The sequence below is a fragment of the Scomber scombrus genome, chromosome 14 (assembly GCF_963691925.1).
Source record: "Scomber scombrus chromosome 14, fScoSco1.1, whole genome shotgun sequence".
In the NCBI taxonomy this organism is placed as follows: domain Eukaryota; kingdom Metazoa; phylum Chordata; class Actinopteri; order Scombriformes; family Scombridae; genus Scomber; species Scomber scombrus.
In genome coordinates, this window is record NC_084983.1 from 9,977,013 (window position 1) to 10,004,751 (window position 27,739).

The 27,739-nt window shown below is 41.4% G+C and overlaps 2 protein-coding genes across 3 annotated transcripts; one reads left to right on the forward strand and one right to left on the reverse strand.

Moving 5' to 3' along the window:
- Nucleotides 1–1,863: 1,863 nt before the first annotated feature.
- On the forward strand, nt 1,864–18,244 carry brwd3 (bromodomain and WD repeat domain containing 3). 2 transcript variants are annotated; one of them, XM_062432873.1, is made up of 39 exons: nt 1,864–2,008; nt 2,151–2,209; nt 2,309–2,338; nt 2,510–2,569; nt 4,243–4,393; nt 4,565–4,663; nt 5,109–5,269; nt 5,918–6,139; nt 6,413–6,513; nt 6,609–6,679; nt 7,551–7,651; nt 7,735–7,880; nt 7,982–8,132; nt 8,234–8,368; nt 8,452–8,580; nt 9,450–9,675; nt 9,801–9,941; nt 10,316–10,496; nt 10,598–10,691; nt 10,811–10,984; nt 11,196–11,269; nt 11,359–11,551; nt 11,629–11,739; nt 11,865–11,972; nt 12,439–12,563; nt 12,658–12,740; nt 12,822–12,933; nt 13,102–13,163; nt 14,442–14,597; nt 14,695–14,815; nt 14,927–15,052; nt 15,197–15,272; nt 15,387–15,437; nt 15,548–15,676; nt 15,780–15,932; nt 16,022–16,191; nt 16,578–16,666; nt 17,067–17,183; nt 17,291–18,244. In XM_062432873.1, exons 1-39 carry the CDS (start codon nt 1,975–1,977, stop codon nt 18,199–18,201), a joined length of 5,433 nt encoding a protein of 1,810 aa, XP_062288857.1. In that variant the 5' UTR covers nt 1,864–1,974; the 3' UTR covers nt 18,202–18,244. The 2 variants fall into 2 exon arrangements, with proteins under 2 accessions (XP_062288857.1, XP_062288858.1); XM_062432874.1 differs by having other exon boundaries at nt 17,294–18,244.
- A 6,775-nt stretch (nt 18,245–25,019) lies between these two features.
- On the reverse strand, nt 25,020–27,362 carry LOC133994366 (terminal nucleotidyltransferase 5C-like). Its single transcript, XM_062433611.1, has 2 exons — nt 26,758–27,362; nt 25,020–25,593 (listed from the first exon to the last, which is right to left on the reverse strand). The coding sequence occupies exons 1-2, from the start codon at nt 27,360–27,362 to the stop codon at nt 25,020–25,022; spliced, it is 1,179 nt and encodes a 392-aa protein (XP_062289595.1).
- Nucleotides 27,363–27,739: the final 377 nt, after the last annotated feature.

Below are 27,739 nucleotides of genomic sequence, written 5' to 3' on the forward strand. Positions count from 1 at the left end.
GAGAGACCACTATGCATGCTATTCAAGAGAATTTCCTTTTTATGTCTATTGAAGAGAGTGAGTGAACATGTGACTGTGTCCTCAATCACGACTTGCAGAACCAGTAACAATCAGTGTGCCTTACAGCTGTAATACCAGGCCATGATGCATGTTATGTCAGTCATGCTGATTTCTGTGGTCTGGCCTAATTCTGAACTTGAGTTTGTTTTGAATCATAAAACATTTACTTTCAATTTTCCATGACTAAAGACTTCACCTTTGGTTGTTGGTTGAGACTCAGACATGTTCTCAAGATTTCCATGGTTGTTTCTATTTAAGTGAATATATGCATGCAATAGTTATTTCTGTTAATTTGCAATTTTCAAAGAATGCATTGTATACTATACTATGTTGTCATTTGAAAATGTGCAAATGTTTCAAAAGAGAGTGTGCAAAAATAAACAGTATAAATAGACAAAGTATAAGGCAAACATGTCTGTAACTGTATTTACATTTTATTACCAGCAGATTAAATTAAATATCCACCCAAATTGTTATTGTGTAAAAGCTTACAAAATGTTTCTCAGTGTACTTTAACATGTTTAGTAGAAACATATGACAAGACCCAGTTCATCCAAGATATACAAGAACTATAATGTTCAATTATTCATAACTCATAATCAAAAAAAATCCGTTCTGTCAGAAATGAAAACAGTGGATATTTTACTGGTGTGATTTGGTTCCTACTGCTAAGCTTAGAAATGTACGAGTTTACCACTTTACAATAAAATCTGCACCTTCTCTTTTTTAGCATTGAGGTCAAGGAGGCCTCTTCAAAAATGAAAACCAGATGTTAACCCTAGAGTGAGGGTCTCCAAATACTGCCCTAGTATGAGACAAGAATGTATTTTTTCAGAGCAGCCTTTCAGTAAACAGTCTGTGTATCCAAATATGTAAAGATGTGTGTACAAAGTTTGCAATACTGATCATTAACATCAGCATTTAAATCTTTATTGGGTCAGTTTGTGTCAGATGACACTGACTCAGTCTTTACATTGATTACCTATTTATCACAGAATTAATTTTTAATTCTTTAATTGGTGTTTACATCAGGGAATGGCTTTGCATCATCTGATCTGTTTGACATGGTTAAGACATAGGTGTCTTCTAGATCCTGTGGCTCAAACCTCCTGATTGTTCCTGAGGTCAGAACTATAAGGCAGGGAGAGGCAGCCTACATTATTACACCCAAGACGCATCTTTTTACCAATGAAGTATTTTTAAGTGAAGGTTGTTTTTATCTTGCCTTATCCTGTTGTTTTAATCTAATTTAATCTAATTTATTTGAATCTTCATTTCTTTTATTGTTTTATCATAAATGCTGTGATCATCAGCTTCTTTCTCAAGCACTTTGTGTCGCATTGTACACTTTCATTATGCTATAAAAATAAAGTGTATAATTATTATTATTGTTAGTAGTTGGGTTCTTCCACAAAATCTACTTTTACGAAAGTTATACATTTTCAGTTTTTGTTGACACAGTCTGAAAGATGACAATTCTACTTTATGTTTATTATTGAGGTTGTAGTGGCAGTCGGTGGTGTACTGGAGTCCATTATATTGTATGGTGTTCTTAATATTTCAACATCCGCACAAACCTGCATTATACATGATGTGGTATATATCTTAAGTATTTGTAGTAGAGAATAATTTAATAATAACCTAATTTCAGAGTGAAATGTTTGGTTTGCAGGCTGTACAACTGAATCTTCAGATGTTTTGTCATATGTATTCATGTCCTCTGAAGAAAAAACAGGCCGTCCAGTGTTGCTTTGTCTCACTGGAGGGCGCTAACACAAAGCACCAGGTGGTTCAGGGAACAACTCGAGTCAGGAGGAGGCCATTCTAGCCTGTTTTAGCTGCTGTTAGCTACCCGGCGGCTAACGAGCAAGCTAAAACACCAGTTTGTCTTCATGTCGCCTGTCTTATCAAGTGATGGCCAGAGAAGGGTATTCACAAATCGAAGCTGGTGAGTGCCGATGGACAAAAACATGTTAGCACTTCCAACATGTTGTAGTTGTGTGCTAACCCGAAGCTAGCTACGGTTAGCTCAATAGAAACATCAGATAGGAGCACTAACCAGGCTATAATACATCTGTGTTTCCTTTCAGAGCTGTATTACCTCATTGCCAGGTTTCTGCAGTCTGGACCTTGTCAAAAAGCAGCACAGGTAACACTTACTACTATAACTTCGATACGAGCTGAAAAAGGCTGTTAAACCGTGCATATATGTAGCTAGCTGCTAACCCTCCTCTCTCTGTGTTGTTAGATACTGATTGAGGAGCTGGAGGAGTATGAGGTACGAACAGCTGCACCTTTTCTGTTTATTCTCATGTCTGGTTTCCGTATTGCCTCCTATTTTGTGCGCAACTTTTCAGTAATTTTGCAACTGGCGTTTGTAACCGAGCCGGGGCGACACCGGCAGTTTTGTGCTATCTCTTAAAACCAGCTTATCTTTTTTTTACTTTAGTTGGTCCCGCAGCGATGGAGCTGGGACGGACACAAATACAAACGGACCTTCCACGACTGGGTAAGTGTGAATTGGCTTAATTAACTTTTTAATCAAACGAAGCGTGCGACTTCTATTTTTATCGACAATATGTCTTTTATGCGGATGTTTATATTTTAACTCAGTTGGCCATCTATACGATCGTTTATTGGATATTTATGAGTTTGGGTTTATATTAAGACATTTAAACATTTATATCAGTATAGGCCTGTTGATAAATAACAGTGTACAGGCTTTGCTATTGTGTGGGCCAGTAGGAGGAGAACATAGATATGAGGAGGGCTGTGATTGGCTGAACCACAAGAAGGGAGCTGCCAATCTTCTCCTGGGGCCAATGAGTGCGCGGTTAAAAGAGACGCTTTTGATTGGCTGTGAGCTTCTCTGTCCTTCCCTCCTCTGTCTGGACTGTGCTGCACTATAACAACCATGATAAAAGTTATAATCATTAGCATGTATAAACAGGGAGGGAAGAACATGACAAACATAACATAAACTGTAAAGAGGTTTCTTATTACTGCATTACTGGGTAGTAATGTAATATTTATTATAGGGCTGTGACTAATCAGAATTCATTTCTTGTATGTTTACACATGTGTAACTCTCAATGTGTTTACACAAAATAACAACACCACAATCTTCAGAGATATACACAAGGAATGACTATATAAGTGAAACCATTTGTGAGCTATAAACAGGATGCGGATAGTGCAAGAAGTGATGAGATAAATATTAAATGTTGAAAAATAAGTGACATGTTACTTTATATACATATTGTAGGTGGTTGTGTACAGTATTTACAGGTTGTTCAAATATATAGTAGTGAGTGAAATGTATTCCACATTTTGTATTTAAGACTAAAATAAATATATATAATTTGTAGGTGCAGTGGGTATTATAGTGTTCTAGGGTTATGGCACAGACAGTGCCTGAGTTAACTGCTCATCAGGGTGACGACGAGAGGGCAAAAACTGTTCCTGTGTCTGGTGGTTTTGGTGTACTGTGTTCTATAGCACCTACCAGAGGGGAGAAGTTGGAACAGGTTATGTCCAGAGTGTGAGGGGTCAGCAATGATTTTCCCTGCCAGTGTCCTGACTCTGGAGGTGTACAGGTCCTGGATGGTGGGCAGGTTGGCACCAATAATCTTTTCTGCAGACCTGAATGTCTGTTCTAGGCTGTTCCTCAACACAGAGGCAGCCATTTGCATCACCATCTAACTACTGATTATATTCATTATTGATTCATCTTTGGATTATTTTTCTCGATGAATCAATTAGTTGTTTGTTCCATAATATGTCCGAAAATTGTGAAAGATGTAGATCACTGCGTCCCAAAACCCAAGGTGATGTCCTTTTCTACAACCAAAAGATATCATAGAAGACTGAAGAAACCACAAAACATTCACATTTGAGAAGCTGGAATCAAAACTTGGACATTTGTTTACTTAAAAAAAAAAAAGACTAAACAAGTAATCTATTTTCAAATTAGTTGGGTAGCTAATGGATAAATCGTGGCTGTAATTAAGTAGATATTCCTACTTAAACTCCAATATCCATTCATATATACATATTATAATTGACTTTATTGATTGAACTTATACGTTTTTTATTCTCAGTTTTTCATAATGTTAACAGAGATGATGATGTTTTTGCATCTGTTTGTATATTTGTTATAATACTTGTCTGTGACTCCTGCAGGTGATTTTGAACCAGCACATTCCTGCAGACTATCTGCTGCACATCTGTCAGCGGATAGGCCCACTTATAGAGAAGGAGATCCCACCTAGTGTCCCGGGAGTCCAAACACTTCTGGGGCTGGGAAAACAGTCCTTGCTTCGTACCACCAAAAGTGAGACCCATTTCCCTCCCATTCATCATTGTTCTTTGCTCTCTGTATTTTTGGACATGCCAATCTTGTTTTCATTTTTAGATGTATTGTTTTTCTGTGGTTTCTTGTCAGTAGATCTGTTTTCATGTCAACAATCATTATTTTTTCTAATTTACTGCTTGTTAAATTTAGGTTGTAGCCACAAAGTATGCAGTGGCTCCGCTGTTGCTGCACTCCACCGAGGACGTCCACCAGAACCTGCAGTCAGCAATGGAGACTCTCCCAATGTTGGTGTGTGAAATTATTTAAATTTATTTAAATCTATTCCAATTAAGCAAACCCAAAACAGAACCTGAAGTGAGAAGGATGCCCTGTGGAGTTTTGTTGTAAACAAACAACAATGTCTGTTTACATTCAGTGTCAGTCACTAAAATCCACTCTGTGTATCCTTCAGACTTACCAAACATGCTGAATAATTCCCAAATTGATTACATCTGTGTATACTTGCTTGGAATCTTTTTCTTTCCTGCCTTTGTTGGCACATTGCAGCATTTCTTGGTGTTGCCCACACCTGTAGCTCAGTTAAATAGTGTCAAAACATTAGCATGGATATCACAATATCATATCAATATGCTCCAAAGCACTACTAGTGGTCAAAAACTCCTCAGGGTACCTTTTAGACTGCTTTAACAGCCTATTGCTCTTATTAATCATTCTCATGTATCTTTACATCAAGTGTCCATCATGGGTGCTCGCCAGGCCACAGGCACAGCTCGTTTTGGCCAGGCCCTGCCGTCTTCCTCCTACCAACACATGAAGATACACAAACGTATCCTTGGTCACCTTTCTTCAGTCTACTGTGTAGCCTTTGACCGCACCGGCCGTCGAATATTTACGGTGAGTAATGATTTCTAGGCCAGATGATTATTGCAAAGTCGCATTGTTTGCTAAAGATAAACGGCTAATCTTTCCATCAGCAAATCCATTCATGTGACAAACTGACATACAATCTACAGTTGCTCAGAATCTATTTTAAAATACTTTTATGGGCATTTTAATTAATTAGGCGGGTAACAACATTAGCCAACTAAGGTATGATGAAGTTACCTTAACTTTTAGAAATTCAAACTGAATTTTGTTCCCCTAATCTACAGTTACTCCATGTATGCAGTAGGTTTATGTCAAGTAAGATGCAGTGACCTCTTGTGGTATTTAGATGATTACGCCAGGACACAGCAGCTGGGTTCATAGTAAACCACAAAGGCACAAAATGATAATAGCATAACAACCCTTTAGTTATCTCGGTAGAGTAAAAAAGCCAGGAGTATGTCGTCATTGGACTCAGAAGGGGAGACTGTATTTACTGAAAGCATAGTATGTATCAAGCTTGAAATGTAGCGATTCAAAGAGTTGTTTTTTTTTTTTTTTCACCTGACACCATGACATGATAATCACGATGAAAAGGCCTTTTTGTCAACAGCTTCACGGAGCTAGATGATAAGTAAGTGTCTTCTTCACATGATGCTAATGTCTTACATTTTTTAGGGTTCTGATGACTGCCTGGTAAAAATCTGGGCCACAGATGATGGCCGTCTCCTTACAACACTCCGTGGCCACTCAGCAGAGATCTGTGACATGGCTGTCAACTACGAGAATACCCTCATCGCCTCGGCCAGCTGCGACAAAGTCATCAGAGTTTGGTGTTTACGAACCTGCGCCCCCATTATCGTTCTGCAGGCCCATGCTGCCTCCATCACATCTATAATGGTGAGACGGATACATTTTGAGTTTAGCTTTAACTTCCTGGAACATAAAGCTCAAAACAGCTGATTTGGCCAGTAAAAGTGACCCTACAGTATAATGCAAGTTTTTAGAGGCAAAATTATTTCACTTTAAAAGTCTAATATTAACCTAATTGCCAAGATTTTCCGCATGTTTTCTGCTTCATGTCAACTTTCACAGCATCAGTTGTTCACTACCATAGTGCTGTTGTAGTAAATGATGTTTGTGACTAACTAACACCGACTTTCTCCTTTTTAGTTTTGTCCGGCAGTAAAAGGGACAACGCGGTACCTGGCCTCCACAGGTGCAGACGGCATGGTGTGTTTCTGGAAGTGGCACTCACTCAGCATGAAGTTCAAGTGAGTATTTGAGACATCTGCGGTAGTTGCCACTTTTTTCTTTAATCATGGAAATACTTCAGCTTTTTGTTTCTTTTTCTTTTTTCCATCCTCAGTGATCAGCCAGTCAAATTTGTTGAGCGGTCACGTCCAGGTGTGCAGGTCTCTACTTCTTCCTTCAGCAGTGGTAAGTACATTTCATTGCCTGGCAACATTTCATTGTCCAACACATAACAAATAACTTTTTTGTTATGTTGTAAGTCTTTTTTTAATGCTCCCAATTGCTAAAAGTTAAACAAATCCAATGTTTCTGTTTTATAATTAAACTTGTATTGCATTTATTGTAATGCATAGGAAGTGTTGAAGTCATGGTTTTCTGAATCAGCATTAGCTTATTGCAACAAATACAGTACCAGTCACAAGTTTGGACACACCTGCCCATTCACTTAAATGAGAAAGTGTGTCCAAACGTCCCACTGGTACTGCAGACAGGGGCTGTGTCCTAAATCACTCACTACTCCCTATATAGTGCACTACATAATGAGTATGCCATTTTGTAGTGCTGTCTGAATGTCTAGTGGGAATTCTTATACCCTATATAGTTTACTCAAAGTATCCCACAATGCATTGCGAAAAGTAATGCACAAACAATGGCCACTAACCAAGCAATATTTACCATCATGCATTGCACTGACATAAATAACGGCGCCTGAGAAGTGTCCGAAAGTGCTTTTTTCTTTCTGCCAATGAGCTCCCTATATAGTGTGTGAAAGAGTGAGTGATTTCAGACACAGTGAAAGTGTGAGAATGTCATTTGAGTGACAGAATAACTGCTGGCAAATGTCTAAATGCATACATATTATGCAAAGAGGGCTGCTAATGTGGCCCTTCTGAATGAATTTATCGTAAACATTGTAACTTTTTGAAAATTCAGATTGCAAACTGGGATTTCTTTTGATATTTTGTATTAAGATAGAGAGGGAATGTTATGAGAATATTTAAATAGCCAAAGGAGGAGAGGATCTGCTTTAATTTCATTATGTGTTTATTTTAAATAGGTGGTATGTTCATGGCTACTGGTGGCACTGATCATATGATCAGGGTTTACTATCTTGGTGCTGAAACTCCTATGAAGGTCTCTGAGATGGATGCTCATACGGTAAGAAACAGATCCATCATTGTTGTTTTAACGTTTTAATTTTAAACAAGCTTTAATATATGTCATCTTTTTCTGTTTTTTAGGATAAAGTTGTAGTAGTCCAGTTTAGCAATAACAGCGACAGCCTAAGGTTCGTGAGCGGCAGTCGTGACGGCACAGCCAGGATCTGGCATTACCAGAAACAAGAGTGGAAGAGTGTCTCTTTAGACATGGCTGCCAGGCTGCCTGGGTAAGAGAGTAAACAGTTTCAGTTCCTGTTGTTTCCTGTTGCCATTTATGTCTCCGTGAATTGCTCAGTGAGTCGTGTCTGATGTCATATTTTCCTTCCAGGAGTTCTGTTGCCAATGGAGATGATAAAACCAAGCTGGTGGTGACCATGGTGGCCTGGGACCGAGGTGATCACACCATCGTCACAGCGGTTTCAAACTACCTGCTCAAAGTGTGGAACACAACTACTGGACAGCTGCTGCATGTTTTATCTGTGAGTGCAGCTCCTTCAAGAGGAAACAACAAATTCATTAAGCATCTGTTTTTGACTAATTGTGTCACGAACCACTCTGAATGTTTCTCTTTCTGTTCAAGGGTCATGACGATGAGGTGTTTGTGATGGAGGCTCACCCATTCGACTCCCGCATCATGCTATCTGCTGGTCACGATGGCAACATTTACATCTGGGACCTGACCAAGGGAGCTAAGATCCGCAACTTCTTCAACATGGTAACTGAGAATCATTAAAAACCACCAGTGCTGTTTTTGTTTTTCACACTATCTTTGAGTTTAATGAAAATATTTGTTTCCAGATTGAAGGACAAGGCCATGGTGCTATTTATGACTGCAAGTTCTCAGCTGATGGGCAGCACTTTGCCTGCACTGATTCCCACGGACATTTGCTCATCTTTGGCTTCGGTTGCAGCAAACCATATGAGAAGGTAAGCGTTTGTTGCCGCATATTTACCCTCCACCAAGTGTGCAGAAGTAGGGAGTTTAAGGGGCCATTGGCCATCGGCCCCACTTTACCGTCCTCCCTTCTTTTAAAGTTGCGAGTCACTGTATCCCCGCAAATGCCCTTATATTGCAACACTTTGCGGTAAAAAGACATTTTGAGCATTCTCGTCCACTTATTAGATAAGATAAAGCAGGCATACATAAAACAGGTGGAATATTTGAAATGGCATGACATGGATAGGCAACCAGCCAGTCAACACAGTGAACGGGTTCATTCATGATATGTCATTGAAATAATAGATCCAAAGCATTTCCTCTTTGAGTAAAGGCAATTAAGGTGTTCCGAGAGTTTATTTAGGCTGTTTTAGTCTAGAGGCAACATTTTTGTAGTTTATCATTAAACAAAACAAAGACAACATTAACATTCCTGTTATCTGCTTGCTGTTACTCAGCTGCAGAAATTTACCGTCTGTAAACTCATAATTTTGGGTACTGGGGAAAAAAAGCTCATCTAATCCCTCAGCACAAGTTGCTGCTTTGTGTTTGGAATTATATTGCAACCACATGGAGCAAGCTATAGTTGCTCCATAAAAGTATGTGAGAGTCTCTGGTCTATCTACTGCTATACACACACACACAGACACACAGACACAGACACACACACACACGCACACGCTTTGGACCCGTACTTCAGCAATGAAGTGAAATCAATACAGCTAGACTGCTTGGTGGATTTGTAATTACACACTCTGTTCTTTGATCTTAAGACCTGAATTTAAGCCCAATGATCCAGCAGCAGTTTTAACTTTCTTTATCTCACTGTTAACACAAAACTCTTCTTCATCGCCTCCAGATTCCTGATCAGATGTTTTTCCACACGGACTACCGACCTCTTATTCGTGACTCTAATAACTACGTCCTGGATGAGCAGACGCAGCAGGCCCCACACCTCATGCCTTCACCTTTCCTGGTGGACATCGATGGGAATCCTCACCCTCCTCACTACCAGCGCCTGGTGCCAGGAAGAGAGAACTGCAAGGAGGACCAGCTGATACCTCAGCTAGGATACATGGCAAACAGTAAAAACCCTCTCGCTCATTACTCAAATCATTGAAAACGCTAGTTTTAATTTAGGAAATATCACTGACAACAGTTTGTCAAGATTTAGTTTGACCTAAGCTCTGCCTCTTTTGTTGCTTTGTAGGTGAAGGAGAGTTGGTTGAGCAGGTACTTGGCCAGCAAACGGGGGACAACAGAGAAAGCCTGTTGGACAGTCTCATCAGACAGTTGCAGGACGAGCAGGATGTGCGTCAGAACCCAGAAGAGCAGGCTGAGGAGGAAGAGGGTATGTTTTACTTTTCAAAGCAATCATCTGGAGTTAAACCTATCATCAAACAAATAGCAGCTTTTGATGGATTTGAGAGGAGTGGTAACTAAACAAAAATGGAAGGATTTTCTTTTCCAATCCAGATTTTATAGTGATTTTCACCTTGTGATATACACTTTTAACATATTTTTATGTTGTCTTGTGTGTGTCCAGTATGCCTTAAATTACTGCTATAACATTCTGATAAATTTGTGAAAATGTGAGCGTGAGAATTATGTGGACACTATATTTTTAATAGTAGGAGTTGTTCAAATGTTTTCTAAAGCCATATTTCATATTTGCCATGTTTTTGTATTATCAAATTTAACCAAATTTCTTGTGTGTTTTTTAAGCTGGTGATGCAGAAGACTTGGTGCCATCCTCTCCAACTACTGAAACCAGCAGGAGTGGGCAGGTGAATGGGGTGTGGCAGATGCAGCATAATGCCCTGCAAAGTCAGGTGGCCACTGAGAGGGACCTGCTGGCCTGGAGCCGCAGAGTGGTGGTCAATGAAGTGCCACATGGGACATTCAGGTGAGGCAGATGGAGAGAATGTCATTAGAGAAAACAGTTTGTTTTTTGTTGTTGTAGTAATTGTGTATATTTGATGATGGAAATGATTACTGTTTCATCAGAGTTATGGAGGAGTGCAGACGAGCCAAATCCGACATGGAATGTTCTCTGTACAATGCCGAAAGGAAGAAGAAACCAGTGAACTGCACACCCAAGGTTTGTGCCATCTACACATTATTCTTTACTTCACAGTTGTTCTCAAAAATTACAAAATACCATCCATGCCAATTTCTGCTCCGCTCATTTTTCCTTTTTCCTCCGTCTGCACTTTACAGACCGATCTGCTGACCACACGCCTGCGCTCCCTGCGGCCGACAAAGAAGAAGAAGCAGCAGCAGCACGCCTATCAGACCCGCTCAGCTCAAGTCCGCCGTCCCAGGAACAGGAGTCGAAATTCCAACAACCGACGCAACTCTGACAGCCAGATAGACTCGGACAGCGATAGAGATGTACGTCTCATCTCTCTACACTTCACATCCAGACATAATACATGTGTGCATGTGTAAAGAAAAAACAAACCATTGAGAAAGTTTGACAATAGTCTGGATAGTTTAAGTCAAATTAAATGCTGGAAATAATAGATTAATAAAATTACTCACTTTTTTAAATTTTTTATTCTGCATTCATAATGATAAAGGTGGTTTTTATCTGTGTTGACAGGCAACAGAACAGGCGGAGCCCAGCGATGCTTCCTCTGATGGTGAAACTCGGTGGCAGAGTGAGAGCAGCTCCAGGTAAGTATCTTTGACTGAGTCACGTTTTTGGAGACGCAGTTAAAATATATTTACCCATCTAACAACACCCCTCCGTCACTCTCCTCCAGTGACTCCTCCAGTGAATATTCGGATTGGACCGCCGATGCTGGGATCAACCTTCAGCCACCGAAGCGAGCGACCAGGAGGCCTGTTAAGCGCCCAGAATACAGCAGCTCTGAAGAGGAGGAAGGAGAAGACAAGGCAAACGAGGCCCAGAAGAGGGAAAATGAAAAGAGGAAGAAGCCCAAGGAGACCAAACAAGTGAGCTAACATCACCTGCAGTTCTTTCTTTTGTCCTGTACTTAAAAATTGTGTTCTAACAAATCGTATTTACTTAGAAACCCACATCCTCTCTGGGTGGACTTGATGCGGAGGAATGGTTGCCACCAGCTTGGATAATGGAGACCATCCCACACCGCTCCCCTTTTGTTCCACAGATGGGCGATGAGGTAGGAAGTGACCTTGTCAGCATCATATTGTCTTCATGATGTCTTTTAGCTAGTCAGTACATCTTTTTTATTTGTTAATTGTGTTGTTACATTTTGTTTTTGATCGTCCCGTCTTCTTCCTCCAGCTTATATACTTCAAACAGGGCCATCAAGCATACGTCCGGGCTGTCCGCAGGGCCAAAGCATACAGCATCAACCCTCAGAAACAGCCTTGGAACAAACTCAACCTCAGGGTGAGGCTCTTTTGTTATTTCAAAGTTGAAGTACAGGGATATCAGGTTAACCACTACCTTCACACATAGTATATATTCCAACAAGTCATATGACAGTATGTGACAACAGTATGTAACATAAACCCTACAGTGCCTCTAACTCCATAACATCTATAGCATTGGAATGGGCTGACTGTGTGGCTTTTATCACAGCATGATAGTTGGCAATAGGTCTGCTGGTTCAAGCATCTCTCATAAAGCTGTTGTGGCGTTGCTATGGATGGAAGAATCTTGCATGTCAATTCAACATTAGTGTGCAGAATGTGGCCGCTAATCGCCACAATCGCCATTTCACCTCAAATGAGCTACAACAACAAACTATTCACTGTATTAATGATGCGCGCCTCCATGTGTACCTGTAGTCATTCTTCATCTTTCTCATTCATCTCGAGTCTTATCTTCTGCGGATTTTCTTGTACCCCTTCAGGATCAGGAATCTGTGAAGGTTGTTGGAATAAAGTATGAAGTGGGACCTCCAACCCTCTGCTGCCTCAAACTGGCTTTCTTGGATCCAGTCTCAGGGAAGATGACCAATGAGTCTTTCTCCTTAAAGTGAGTATTTATATACAGTGTATACTAGATGATATACCATCAGTTCATTTAAGCTCATGCATTTGACTACGTTTTTCTTTCCCACACTCCTCAGGTACCATGACATGCCTGATGTCATAGATTTTCTGGTCCTGCAGCAGTTTTACAACGAGGCTAGAGAGCACAACTGGCAGCCAGGTAAGTCTGCCCCCAGCTCTTATTTATTGTTTTGGACAGTATCCTGTCCTTCACTTTAAAGGTCTTTCTCTCACTCTTCAGGTATGAGGTTCCGCAGCATCATTGACGACGCCTGGTGGTTTGGCTCTGTGGAGGACCAAGAGCCTCTGCAGCCAGAGTATCCAGATAGCCTGTTTCAGTGCTATGCAGTGAAGTAAGTTTCTGTATCTCTCTAAGGTTTGTGGTGTATCCTCCACAATAACACAGCAGCACTACTCTCTGTTAATATCATGTTCTTCTTTGCTGACCCGGTCACTTTACATTAAATTAAATCAAATAAGTGATAATAATCTCTCATTAATTAATGTTCTTGTTTTATCAGGTGGGATAATGGTGAGCGGGAGAAAATGAGTCCCTGGGACATGGAACCTATTCCTGAGGAAGGTCAGTAGTATTAATATGAAAAATCCACCTGTTAATAAACCTGCACAGTTCATTTCTTAATATGATTGTGTGTTAGATCATAAACAGACAAGATGTGCAAATTTTAAACACCATTGTACACCATAAACATTGAAGAGATATTTACAATACTGTGTAACACACCCTTTGCTTTCAAATTGGAAAATGTATAGTTCATAAATGTTGTAGATTTTTGCTCAAGCTATGGCTGATAAATTTCCCCTCCATTAAATTTGTTTGGAGATGAAATTGAAGTGCATTTTTATTAGTAGTGGTTCACAGTAGTTTCTTTCCTGTTCACTTCCATAACCTCATTAGAAATCACCATGAGGTAAAAGAATGAAGCTGCTCAGAAAAGACATGCTGAGAGAACAAGACACAATCTCAAGTAAATAATGCAAGCATCCATCAAAACATTGCAAAATTGGATAATAAACTGTGACTATAGAGCAGTATGTTCATTAAAATGGTCTGCACGTAAACGAAGACAGGTGAACTTAGATAATATAACCATATATATAAAAAATAGTTCAATATCTTATTCATTGATTCACCTAACACAGTATTTACTTTTATGAATTCCAGGGATTTTATTAAAAGCTGTAACTCTGTTGTCATCCCTTAAAAAAAAAAAAAAGTTTAAACCTGAAGATTTCTCAATGTTGCCAAAATCAGCAGCATTTATCAGTCATCTAAAAAACTTCACATATATTATAATGGTTTTATAACTGACCAGCAAAATAACTTCAATCATTCACTCCTCTGTGAACGAGAGCATTGGTTGAAAATACACAGGACTTAACATACTGCATAATTTACTTTTCAAAAAGGTTAACCACGTGTTTCCTGGACATAAGGGGTTTCTTATTTCCTCATTTAGAGGCTTTGACCTGTTCATAAAGGAGTCCATTTTATATTCTTGAATAGTTGATTACCTTCTTTATTCGCAAAAGACTTCATGACTGTACATTAAGATTTGAAATCACTTGCTTCTTCTTTTCAAGTAGCATTGTGACAGCCAAACAGTCGATTCGTATTTAAACTGGAACAGGCTGGTCAATCTTAAAGTGTTACTTTTCACAATACTGACATTTTAATTTGCTCACAGCAGATGAATTCTCTCCTTTCAATCCAGCAGCAATATGGTGATTTGTCCATAAATCATAGTAGTTTTTATATGTGCAGTCAATCTGCTAAATACTGCTATAGTTTCTGGAAACCCTGACCCTAACCCTTTTCCGACTTTTGTCATGCCATCAGCTGCATTGCCGGAACAGGTGGGTGATGGGGTAGAGGTGGCAGAGGAGGAGTTAAAGGCTCTGCTGTACACGCCTCAGGAAGGAGAATGGGGGGCTCACACACGGGACGAAGACTGTGAGAGAGTCATTGGAGGCATCGATCAGCTTCTTACACTGGGTAGGCCACTGAAAGTTCCATAACAGGTTCAGGAAAATTCTGACCAAGTTCGTCTCTGCCTGGTTTGATCTTTTTTTTTTCTTCTGTTTGTCCACAGATGTAGCCAAGGCATTTGCTTTACCTGTAAATCTGCGGGACTACCCTCTGTACTGCACTGCCGTGGCTTACCCCACTGACCTCAGCACCATCCGCAAACGACTGGAGAACCGCTTCCACAGGTGGAGCAGCACACGCAACCTGAACAGAAACGCACTGTTTTGTTTCCCCCCACAAATACAAAATCTCAATACCGAAGTTTCAACATTTACTGATGATCTTCTCTGCCACAGGCGGATCTCTGCATTAATGTGGGAGGTGCGCTACATCGAACACAACGCCCGCACTTTCAACGAGCCCCAGAGCCCCATTGTAGCATCAGCCAAAGTGGTGACTGACGTTCTCCTCCGCTATATTGGGTAAGACTCCACTGAGTTACGAGTTCGTGGTATACTCCTTATGTTACAGCTGCCTCATTACTGCTTTTAACGTTTTTTAAAACAAACACGGGAGCAATGAATACTCCTACACGTCTGATTCCTTTGGTGCTCTGTCTCGCTCAGGGATCAGAGCTGCACTGACATCCTGGATCTGTATCACAAACTGAAGTGTGAGATCAGCAGTGGAGGAGAAGATGAGGTAAGGCCGAGTTGTGTAGATCATACATTTAAAGGTATAGTTCAAGTGTTTTTTTGTTTTGTTTAACTTTTTTCCATAAATAGTAATATGGGGTTTGAATGTGTTCCTCCGCAGGGCGATTTGGATGTGGACTCTGACACTCCTGGGACATCTACAGGGCATGGGGTAAGGAGACTCCAGTTTTTATGACAGGAGTCAGGAGACTTAAACATCTGCAGTAGCTATGGTCTCTGTGAGTTTTCGCTGTGTGTTAGAGCACTCTTTCTCTCTTCCAGGGAGCTAAGCGCGGTGATGCTTTAGACATGAAAGTGTGGCGAAATCAATGCCGAGAGCTGCTGCGTCGAATGATGGTCTCCCCTGATTCCGAACCATTCAGACAGCCTGTGGATCTCTTTGAGTATCCGGTAAAACTACCACTTACAGCTAAAACTAATTAGAAATAAATACTACATTTAAAAAAACAGCAATCACATGAACATCTCTACTCTCTACCTTGTTTTTGTTCAGGACTATCGAGACATCATCGACACTCCCATGGATCTGGGTACAGTGTCAGAGGCGCTGGCTGTGGGAAATTACCAGAATCCGATGGAGTATGCCAAAGACATCCGCCTCATTTTCAGCAATTCTAAAGCGTACACACCGAACAAGAAATCACAGGTGAAGCAGCAGAGAATGAAGGAGTAGTGTTATCACGGCTGAGTTAAGATAAAAACAGACACACTGAACTTTTCTTGTTTCACGTTCAGATCTACACCATGACCCTCAGCTTGTCGGCGTTCTTTGAAAAACAAATCATCTCCATCATCTCCGACTTCAAGTCCGCCCTTCAGAATGAACGGCGGGTTCGTCAGAGGCTCAGTTACAGGAGTAGATTGCACAACGGAGGCAGCTCCCCGCCTAATAGTCCATCCCCGAGGTACTGAGGCTCATTCACAAACCTTTCACTCAACGCTCCATTTTATCAAATTATCTTTTTCATCTCAGTGCACGCGGTGTATCTGCGGCTCCTGAAAATATCTCAGATGTGTCACGTTAAACTTGAGTCCTGTTTTACACTTTACAGTCATCTTTATAAATCTTAAAAAAAAGGTGTTTATTGGGTTTTTTTCCTTCAGTCTGGTCATTCAAACTTTATTCTAATGGCTATAGAACTGTCACTAAACTCTTTTATTGCATAACGGGCTAAAAAGTATTACAAAACCATACATTTAAACTGATGAAAGCTGCAGACACCCTGGCATGCTGCACTTATAAAATGCACTTCACTACTCTCTCTTCTTTACTCTCTTTCTGTATATCCAGCCCTAAAGGGAAGCACAAGTCAGGGAAGGTGTCAAAGCCGAAAAGATCCCGGACCACAAAGAAGAATCGTTCTCAGAGATCATATCAAGGTATGGCCGCTCTACTCCGGCTTGTTTCGTTCAGGATCTTGCTGTATTAGAATTGGGGAAAATAAGTCGTAATCTCACCCAGAGACAGTAGTTCTACTGTAACCTCTCTGTGTTATTAAGGTTAAAAGCTGATCTCATCTTAGTGGCATCTTTAGCAGGGTTGAGTTATTCTCACTGCAGTCCCTCAAATAAATATAAAAAATAAAATCATCCATGTTAAAATGATTTTCCTTTACAGATTAAGTATCGACACAGTTTTAATTCAGCTTTTTTTTTTTTATAACATAAAGTTTTTATATGCGTCAGGTAATAACACAATGTTCAGCGATCCAGAAGTTGCTCATGAAAAGTAAAGTGATTAAAGCCCTGATTGTTAATTAACACTGTGTTGTTGCTTTAGCTCAACAAAGCAGCAGTGTAGCAGAGGAAGAGGACATGGAGCCTTCTTCCCCAAGTTCAGGGACGAGCAGAAACCAACGGGTTACCCGCAGCCAAGCAACTCCAGTGAAGAAGTCAGGTATTAGAAACCACACGTTCAAACTAAAACGTATTAACGTCCCATCACGTCGAAATATTTTAATAGTTGCGATTCAGAAGTGAAGCAGTCTTCCTCTTGTGTTGCAGCAGTGCACCGGGGAAACTCCCATCTGAGTAACGGCTCCAGGCAGCGGCCAAGGCGAGAAGCGCCGAAGTCCGACGACGATGACGACAAGGCGCAGTCAGGATCCACCAGCTCCTCGTCGTCGTCGTCCTCCGGCTCCTCTTCGTCTTCCTCTTCCTCGTCGTCGTCCGACAGCGAGAACGGCTCCGATTCCGAGATGGAGAAGTACGTGGAGGGGGGAGATCACGACTACAGCAAAGCCCCCTGCCTGTCGCTGCGCCTCTCAGCTAGGGGGAAGGTGGCGGCCTCAGGGAAAAGGAAACACAAAGGAGGAGGAGGAGAGGAAGTCGCACAGAGACCTAAAAGAGCACGAGTGCAGCTGCCGGTACAAGAGGAGCAGGAGGAGGAGGAAGAGGAAGATGAAGAGGAGGAGGAGGAGGAGGAAGATGATGATGAAGAAGAAGAACAAGAAGAGGAGGAGGACGAGGAGGAGGAGGAGGAAGAAGAAGAAGAGCAGCAGCAGCAGCAGCAACAACAACAACAACAACAAGAGCTGCATGAAAAACCCGAAGAGGATGAGGGAGAGGAAGAGAACGAGCAGGAGGAAGAGGAGGAGGACGAAGAGGAGGAGGAGCCTGAGGAGGAAGAGGAACCTGAGGAAGAAGAGGAGGAGGAGGACGATGACAACTCTGAGGCGCAGAGAGGGGCAGCATCAGCAACAGCAGCTAACAGTCTGAGAAGCAGCCAGTGTAAGTCTCGGCGGGTCAACACGCGCAACCAGGGCCGCAGGACAGTTTTGTACAGGGATGAGTCAGAGGATGATGGCCATGGGTCGAAGGAAGACCCCCTCAACCTGGGCATGTCCCGCTCAGGACGGGTACGCCGTATGACTGAGAAAGCCCGTGTCAGCCACCTGATGGGCTGGGGTCACTGACACGTCGCCCCTTTTCAAACCTCAGTTAAAAAAGAAAAGAAAAGACAAACAGTTTAAATACGAGGAATACTGCAGGGATTTTTTTTTTCTTTGTTTTTGTACAAGTGTGTATATATAAAAATATATATATATATGATTTCTCTTTTTATCTGAAACTGCTTTGACTCTCAAACTGATAGCTGGTGCTCATGACGTGTTGCCGGGGAGTTTTCCTTTCCCCGGCCGACAGAGCTACTGTTCAACACGGACCCTCTCCAACCGGACTAACTCACCTCGGCCTTACTGCTCGCTGGAGGAGCCTCTAGACACGGCACTGCTCCCTTCCTCCTCCCTTTTTTCTTCCTCCTTCTCCTCCTTGTGTCTCATCCTGTACTAAACACTATACCCTTCCTACTTCTACTCCTCTCATCCCTCTCACCCACAACTCCTGCTCACCAAAGAAGGATGCGGAGATGCCAAAAATCGGTGCTCATATTTTAATTTTCTGTTCGTCGATGAAGAAAAAAATCAACAAGAACTCTCTCTCGTGCTAGTGGTCGCTTGCTCGGTCACGACCGCCGTGAGACACAGGATCACTTAAGGTCACTGATGTCAACTTTTTTGGTACTTGGTATTTCCTCACTAACCACAAGCCTTAGTTTTCAGAGCGCACGTTATTCAGATTTTTGTCTTTTGTGTTTGTGGCTGTAGTCGAGACGAGTGGAGTTTGAGGAGTAGCAATACTGAAGAATCAGAGGCCTAAGTCAGAGTAGATTAGCAGCTCCTACAGCCCTTGTCAGACAACTTGACCACCTTGGCCTGTGAATGTTTTCTCCTGCTTCCTTTTGGTGGTGTGGACTGTTTTTTAAATTTTTTTTTATTTTATTAGTTGTTTTTTGGCTCTTTAATTCTATTATTTAGTTAGAGCTGGGTGCTTTTTTAAAGGGTAAAAGTGATTTTTCTTTTCTATCTTGGGTTTAAAAAAAAAAAAAAAGGAAAGCCACTGCATCCTGTTTGTATTTGTACGGCTGTTTTTTTCCCTCACGGATCACACGAATGGATCCACTTATTGTTGCTTCCACGACACCTTCTTGGCAAAGGGTTCCCATGGCCAACTCTCTTCCACAGAAATATTTATTTTTCCATTGTATTATACTTTATCTGTCTCGTGCATTGATGGCGACGAGGAAAAAGGAAATATTTTGCACATTCATCTACTCCATGTGGCAGCTGAGTAATAAATATAACAGAAGGAGAAATGGGGACTAAACCTCTCATGAATTTTGTGAAAGAATGTTTTAAAAGTTTGATCAAATAAAACAGGATGTAACTAGAAATCCCTTTTTCAACCTGTGGATAGTATTCGGAGCTCAAGGCCTCGTCTGTTTGGCATCATGTTTTCTGTTGGCTGAAAGCAGCAAAGGATCAGCCCTTTGTGTTAGTGTGTTGTGCCACTCTAACCATCTGTGGACTGATGGGTTTTCTAGCTTTTGGGTGGATCAACTGCACACATTTTTTTTTTACCATGATATACTACAATCAGGTGTTTGAGTGGGTGTCAGATTCACTTTGTCTAGTTTTTCTCCTGAGTTTTATAACCCGTGACCGATCGGTTTGCATTTCTGAAGTCTCCCATCGGACTCGCGTCTAAATCCAAGCTGTCCCTCCCTCTCTCTTGCAAGAAAAGATGCTTTTTGTCACACCGATCATGTTTACTTTAAAGCTTGTGCAGTCGTCAGTCAGGGATAGAGGAGGGAGGGAGGGAGGGGGGGGGGGGGGGTCAGCAGTAGAGTCCAGTCAGGAGATGCCAGGAAAGCTGACTCACAAATAATCCTTTTTAACGCTGGGGGCTCAAATCCAAACCCACCTCCTCATCGCTCTGTGTGGTCACCAACATGAAAGAGAGAGAGAGAGAGAACCCTCGGAGAGTTTTATCTAATTTTTTTTTGTTTTGTTTTGGGCTGAAGAGTTTGGTTTGAGTTCTCAGATAAAAACAGAAATCAGCATCGAGGGCGCTCTGAGCAGCAGCATTAACTGGTGTCTGGAAATTATTCTGGTTGAGTGTGAGAAGACTATGATTCATATTTTGAAAACTTATTTTCATATAGTAGATGGCTCTTAGTCTCGCCTCTAAGCATCAGATTAGTCGACGACAAATACAAAATAATATTCTACTGTAGGTGGAATAAGCTTATGTGACTGTCTTTTATACTCAATGTTTTGATTGTATGTGGGGATTTTTTTAATAAAATTGTGATTTCTCTTAAAATGTATTTGTTCATTGTGGTCTCCTGTTTAGATTTCATTGGAAAAAGAAAAAAACCTTTTCCCCAAAAGGCTAGACTGTTGGTCGATGGTATAAATATTATTCTATACATCACCCTTCCATTTAAATGCAGTCAATATTACAACATGAGGGACTGGGACTCAACTGTAGTCTTTATGATGGCTCGTAAATATGCACCGAAGGCAAAGATTCAGACTTTCAGGATAGTGGGACCCTCTTATCGACCACGATAGACAGTCGTAAACCTGACTCTTAACATTTGCAACTGCCTAACTGCATTAATGTGCTGAAAGCTGCGGGTGAGTCAGACGAGGAACAAACAAGGTTGAGCTGTGACGCACCGTGCTCTGCCCCACCTAGAAACTGCAGAGACGCTGGAGGATCAATGCATAAGGAAAGTGGTATGGGTCACTTTGAAGGACGCTGAGGGGGCAAACTGAACTCTGTTGCATGTGTGCAGTGCGGTGGAAAGGTAACAGGTGTAAAAGAGCTGTGTTTTCTCATTGTTAGACTATTATTGCACAAAATACACCCTGGTTGTAAATATATGTTGCATTCATACTGAAAAGCAGCCCCAATGAGTTTGGATTCTATAGTGCTGATAATAAGTGATTCCACAGTTCAAAATAGTTTGAGGATTAGGATTATATCGTCTGTATGTATGTACAAAGCGGTGCTTTGTAAAACATCTGGCATGTCAGCAGTGAAATGTCTCAGTTTTGTTACTAGAAGAGTTTGTATAATCTTTATAAAGAATTTAGGAAATATAAAAACATTCATCAACACTCACATGTTCCAAAATAGACAGCTGTCTAAATGATGTACCGCTTTTTGTGCAAAGATGTGAAGCATCTTTGCCCTTTTGGTGTACTTAAAATACAGGTTCACAATTTCAAATATGTCTTAAAACAGTCAAATATGAACATTGAAACAGGTTTTCCTCGTTGTAATCATTCCTCCTGTTCATATTTAAATATCGGACAAAACCCACAGCCCTTATTTTGTGATAAAATGTATTTCAAAGTTTAGCAGCTGAAAAGGAAAATACTCAGGAAACACAAAGATGGACATTTTTAATAAAACTGTGGACGGTATCTATTTTTTTTCCTTATTTATCAGCTTTAAATACATCTTTGAACAAGATGTTTGTTAATCACATTGTAAGTGCATTATGAAAATATCTTCTTCTGGCCGATAAGAACATGAGGAATAATTACAGCAAGAAAAAAACAGTATCAGCGTTCATGTGAGCACCTGACTGATGTTTTAAGACAAACTTGGAAAAATTGTGAACCTGTCCTCTAAGAGCAGGCTATCATAGACTGTCAGTACTGAAGAGTGCCAGCAGGACGGTGGGCGTACAGGCTGACTGAACATGCACACTTTCCAATGAGTGAAAATAGAGAACAACAATTTTTTTCAGTTTTAACTATAATTCTAATGCTTTGAACAACAGTTTATAATTGTAACTCTTAACGACTTGCTTTATTTTTCAATTAAATGCAATGAATTTATAAAAATAATTATTTTGAAGCATATTGCATTGACTTAAAACAGCAGCTCCACAAATCCAAATGCTACAAAATGACCTGATTGGAAGGATTTAAGTTTTTTAATTTAATTTGATGCATTTAAAAAGCTCTCTGACAGTGTTTGAAAGTGATTTAAAATTGAATGCCTCAGTTATCATCTTGCACCATGCATGTGTACAAAGAAACAAATATTAATTCCTACTTTCTTTAGTATTTACTGCAAAGTTTCTTGTAAAAAAAACCCAAAACACCTGTGTCCTTTGCATGCTAACAGTGTTGTCATGGCACCCAAGAAACCTACTTTTGATAACAATGACAATGCAAGAGATGATGTAGTAAAACTTGAAGTTGCTCATAGTAACAGTGGAGATGTGATTATGCTCCATCATTTAATTGAAAATGTAAGCATGCATGATACATATGACCGGCCCTGCAGTGTAATGAACTGTGACCTAGTGTCTTCAGTGGTGATGGACTTCATAGAAAAGATGTGTGACCTTCAAGTAAAGTCCTGTATTCGTGTGACCACCGAGAGAAGACTCCAGGCAAGAAGCGGTTGGTTATATTTATTATCACAATAACCCAACAAACTGAGCAACTAGATATCTTAACAGGAATACTTTGAATTCTTTACTGGTAAAACAGTTCCTTAATGACACACAAAAACCCAAAGTCTCAAGATAGATACAATCACTGTAAAGCTACATATGACACTACTGCACGCAGTATTTTAGACGTCTTCAATACTTAATTGGAGAATCACAAGCATGTCAGAAACACCTTCATTACTCAACAACAGCTATGTGCAATACATTGTGCTTCAGTCTCAGATTTAATATGAGCAGCCCACATACGCTAACCTGTGCTTAAATTGTCTTTTTCTAAATGTATTTTTACAATACCGAGCACACGTAGCTATGCATAACACAGTGAACAAATACACAGGGACAGAGTGCAACAGCTGCCGGCTGGATTGAACTGCATGAATAATTTAAATGTGCAGTAAAATTTTTGCCCACGTTACCCCGACAGAACTGACATCCACTATGTCCACTACAACAAACAACAGTCACCATGTAACACACACACACACACACACACACACACACACACACACACACACACACACACACACACACACACACACACACACACACACACACACACACACACACACACACACACACACACACACACACACACAAGTCTGTTCAGCAACACAGAAATTACCACTTTGAGGGGAAAATCTGCTATAACACAGAATAAATCATGCTTCCTGCATTTTCAAGCTGTTCACTCTGCCTTGGTGAACATATTTTGTCCCAAATGAAAAACAACACAGCCAAGGCTTTTTCATTATTGCCATTAGGAGGCACATCCTTGTAATGCTGATGAGGAATAAAATAACTGATCTGACATTGACATTAAATGCAGAATGAATTCAGGGAGGTGTGGGCACAATTACCACAGTAAGATTTTTAAATTATTACAATGAACACCCCTTAAGACCATAACATGTGTCACTGATTGTTAAAGGAGCAAATCTGGGCTTTATTCAGTATGCTAAGGGACTGTTGGAAAATTATTACAGAGTGAAGGGAAAGACAGTCAGCTCTTTAATTATGACTTTTTGTGGAGCAATGTCTGCTATTTCTCTACGGAGGTATGTGTGGATGCGTTGTCAGAGCCAGATTTCAGGAAGACAAGGACTACTTTTAACTACATCTGTTGGGTTGTATTGGCTAGAGTGAGGTTGCATGAATTCAGATATGATTGTTCAGCCGGAGGTTGCACTGCAAAAACCCAGACAGGTAACTGATATAGGACCACATATGATAGTGGCCCAAAAAAGAAGATCCCATGTGATTTGTTTTCACTGTTCAAAAAACAGATCTGAGTCACAGATACACAAAAAGTCAGATTTGGGCCACATTTGCCTGCAGTAGCCTGAGCTTTCTTTTAGATGAAGGCAACCTGACTTTTTTAAGGAGAACAGGGGATGGTCTTTTAAATTTAATTTCAGCCTTCTTTTCAATATAGTTAATAGTTAATAAATAGTTGCATAAAAACTACTTTTATCTTAAAGGTGGACTTCTTCATCAGGGTTTTATTAACATACAAACACATTAGAACATTTAACACAATTTATATTATTTTGAATTGTTGTGGAGAAGATGTTTATGGGGGGGGGGGGGGGGGGGGTTCAATCAAGAGGAAGGTTCAGAGAAGGAGGGTCTTGCTTTTTTACAAGTTAAAATATAAAGTTCACCACCCCAGTAATTTGTACACAGTCCCTACCTGAACTCAACCCTGGATCTCTTGTTTCTACCTTTGCATTAAAGTGTTTACGTTCACAAATACAACACTCACAATATCATCACTACAGTTAATTTTGACAATGTATGCTCTCAGTAAATGGTGTCATATTTCTATACAGTGAATATAACTACGTGCTGAAATATAATCCACAGAGAAGGATGATTCACAAAACAGCTATATGGGGCTTTAACCCGTCTGACACATTAAGGATTTATCATTATTCAAACTTTAATCAAATCAAGATGTTTGCTGCCAAAAGGTGATTCATAGATTATGTTTTTGTATGTTAGATGAGTTTATCTTCTAGCTGTAGAGAGTCATCACATAACATGATCACATTCTCCTCAACAGGGGAGGGTGACCGGTACAGAGCCCCCCCAAAACTGAGCTGAAACAGCCAGAAACAAAGTCCCTCCATTTCAAGGAAATCCTCTCTGTGAGGTTTCCAAAAAGTGGGCTCTTAGCGATCCTTTCCTTTTCAAAAGTCTTTATCTTGAAAGGGTGACATGCTTTGCCTCCAGACCACTTTCAGTTCTGACCTTTCGTGATCTTTCATGTCATAAGCAGGAGGGATTTCAAAGCATTAAACAACACTGCGCCCGTGGTTGCCTGTTGTTGTTAAAACTTCCATTTGTGCCTCTGCTTGCAGAGCACCATGTTGAAAGTAACCTACATGCCTCCCTGTGGGCATGTCACTATAGCTACACCAGGCCAGTCTGCATGTGGACATGGAGCGGGTAGGGGTGGTAGACAAGCGGGGGCTGGGCCTGGGTGATGAAGTAACTGCTGTAAATGGGCTCTGTTATATACGGAGCCGGCTGGTAGAAACAGGTGACGTTGGCTGTGTTTGGGATGGCGTTCTGCTCGCCCAGCACCCTCAGAGCCAGGACTGTGATCATATTGAGCGTCTGTCTCCTCTCGTGTCCCATCAAACACACTGTGCTCTCATCTATCACGCGCCGTAGGGTCATCAGGTAGTCGTACTTGCTCGCCTCCTCGTTGCCAATGAAGTGGCACAGCAGGTACCCCTCAATCTTCCGCTGCTGCTCGCTCACGTCAGGAAAGTCGATGAAGAAGCGGGAGCACATGTACCGCTCCAAGGACTTGATCTCTGTCTCGCTCGCCGGCCTGAAGTTCCTCACCAACAGGTCGCTGTACTTCAGGAGGCCCCCTCCTCGGATCTCCTCTGGGTTGTGGGTGGCAATGAGGCGGTGGCGGAGGTGATCCATAGCCTGCTCAAAGTCTCCGTACATGCACTCTGCTTCCACAGTGATAGTGGACTCACCTGCCCCACCGGCCCATGAGCTCAGCCCACAGCTGTTTGGGACCGTCTCTGCCAGCTCATGTTTCTGCTCGTCAACCTGAGGCTGTGTGGCTACTTTTGCTGCACAGGTGTGGCTCTGAATCTCTGAATCGGGGGGCTTCTTCGAGTGTTTTGGCTTAACAGTTTGTTCCACAGTTTCATTTGAGACAGACCCACCCTGAGATGTGCTGGCTGGACTGTATGTGGGGACTGTAAGGGTGTCTGTGCCCTCAAAGGTCTCCTGCATGGAGCCTGGTACATTTGAGCAGTTCACTTTAGGGGTGTCCTGTAAAGGCGGCTTTGGCTGAAGTGGTTTGGGTATTTCTATTGGTGGAAACAGCTGTGTTGTAAGATCTGACAAATCAGTCAATAAAGACCATTTCTCAGCGAGTTGTTGTGGTTTATTGAGCATCTTCCGAGACATTTTTCTTTGTAATTTGGGTGAGGGGCAATAGTCCGGTACAATGTCCTGTGATGTGCTGCAGGTTTTTTTAGCTGGCGGAGGAAAGGAGAATTCAAGGTGTGAATCTTGTAGGTTTGTGGTATTTTCAGTCCTGCAGATGTCAGCGTCATCTTTAAACTGAGTCAGTTCTTCACAGTGGATGAGCTCCCGTGGGACTGACTGTTCCGTACGCTCTGTGGACGCTGCCTGGGAAGTTTTTGACTCAGATAGCTCTTCTTTACTCTGAAGCTTTAAACATGCATGCACCATCAGTGGATTCCTGACATCTGTAAATATCGTTTTAGGGGATGAAACTAAAGGATAATCGGTGCGAAACTTTCCTTTTTCTTCACCATCTTCTCCACATAGCTCAAAAACAATGTCCTCCTCTGAATGAACATCCTCTATGATATCCACTTTCCCTTCCTCCTGCTGAGACGTTAGCTCTGAGCTAATGCCTTCAGGTTCCAACGCCTGCTGTACGCCATGCTTTCCATCTTCATGCTCAGCCTGTGCATGTGGAAGCTCTTTCTCGAGCACAGTAACGGCTTCATCCTGAGATGGACTTTCTCCACTGGCTGCCGTTGTTGAGTCTTTTTGGCTTTCCCCTCCAGCAGCCTGAGGAACGCTCAATTGCTCTTGTGTGTTTTTTTCATCCTCATTGTGTCTTTTTGACATATTTTGAGCATTCAATGCCAGCTTTTCTCCTTGTCTCCTTTCAGTCTCCCAGTAGGACTCCAGCATGCGGTCTAATATTATCTGGAAGGAGTCCACACTAAACTCAAACTGTCTTCGAAGGGCACTAACAAATCTAAGCCCCACAGTTTTAGCTCTGTTGTTGGACAGTGAGATAAGGCTCCATCTATCGTGCTCATTGAAGACTTTCACCATCTTCTGCACATATGCTTCCTTCATCGTCAGGCAGGTGATCTTCCGTCTGTTAACTCCACAAGGGAGGAGGTCTCTTAGGCTTCCCAGCACCACCTCCTTAATCACTTGGAAGTCCTCCTGCCTGGGCAGCTCCACTCCAAAAATGATGTCTAAGTCTCTGTAGCCCAGGCGGTTATCTCTCACCAGGACATGGCTGGCAGTCGCACCATTAAGGCGAATATCTTTAACCTGGATGTCTCTTTCAACCAGGCGATCCTTCACCACACGAATGATGTCTTTCGCTCTCACCTGCAATGTAGGGAAATTTCCTCGACCGTGAATGGGGATCACCTCGGTCAAGACTTTGTCCAGAGCCTGGACCTGCTCGAGGGTCAAGTTGTGAAACCTCTTCTCTGTGTGAAGCTCCATCGTTCGTACCTGTACGAGAGATCGAATCGGTACAACAGATTAGAAAACACAATGTAACTTAGAAAAAAACGGTCTATCTTTATAGAGTAACATCATCCATTAGTTGTGCCCTTTTGTTTTCCGTGCAGGATGCCCTTTTCAAATGGCAGTGCATTTTTTTCTTTACACGTTGTCTGCATCAACCCAGCGCCCTGTTTCCATCCCTCTCGCTGAGTATATTTTTGACTCATTTGTTTATTCCAAAGTCTATGCCTTCACAGACTTGACATTAGCCTTTTGTTTTCCTCTGCTCCTGAAAGTCTCTGTTGCACAAATGCAGCCAAACAAATATGCATAATAGAGATATTTTCATCCTCGTTTCTCTCAGATTGCAATAT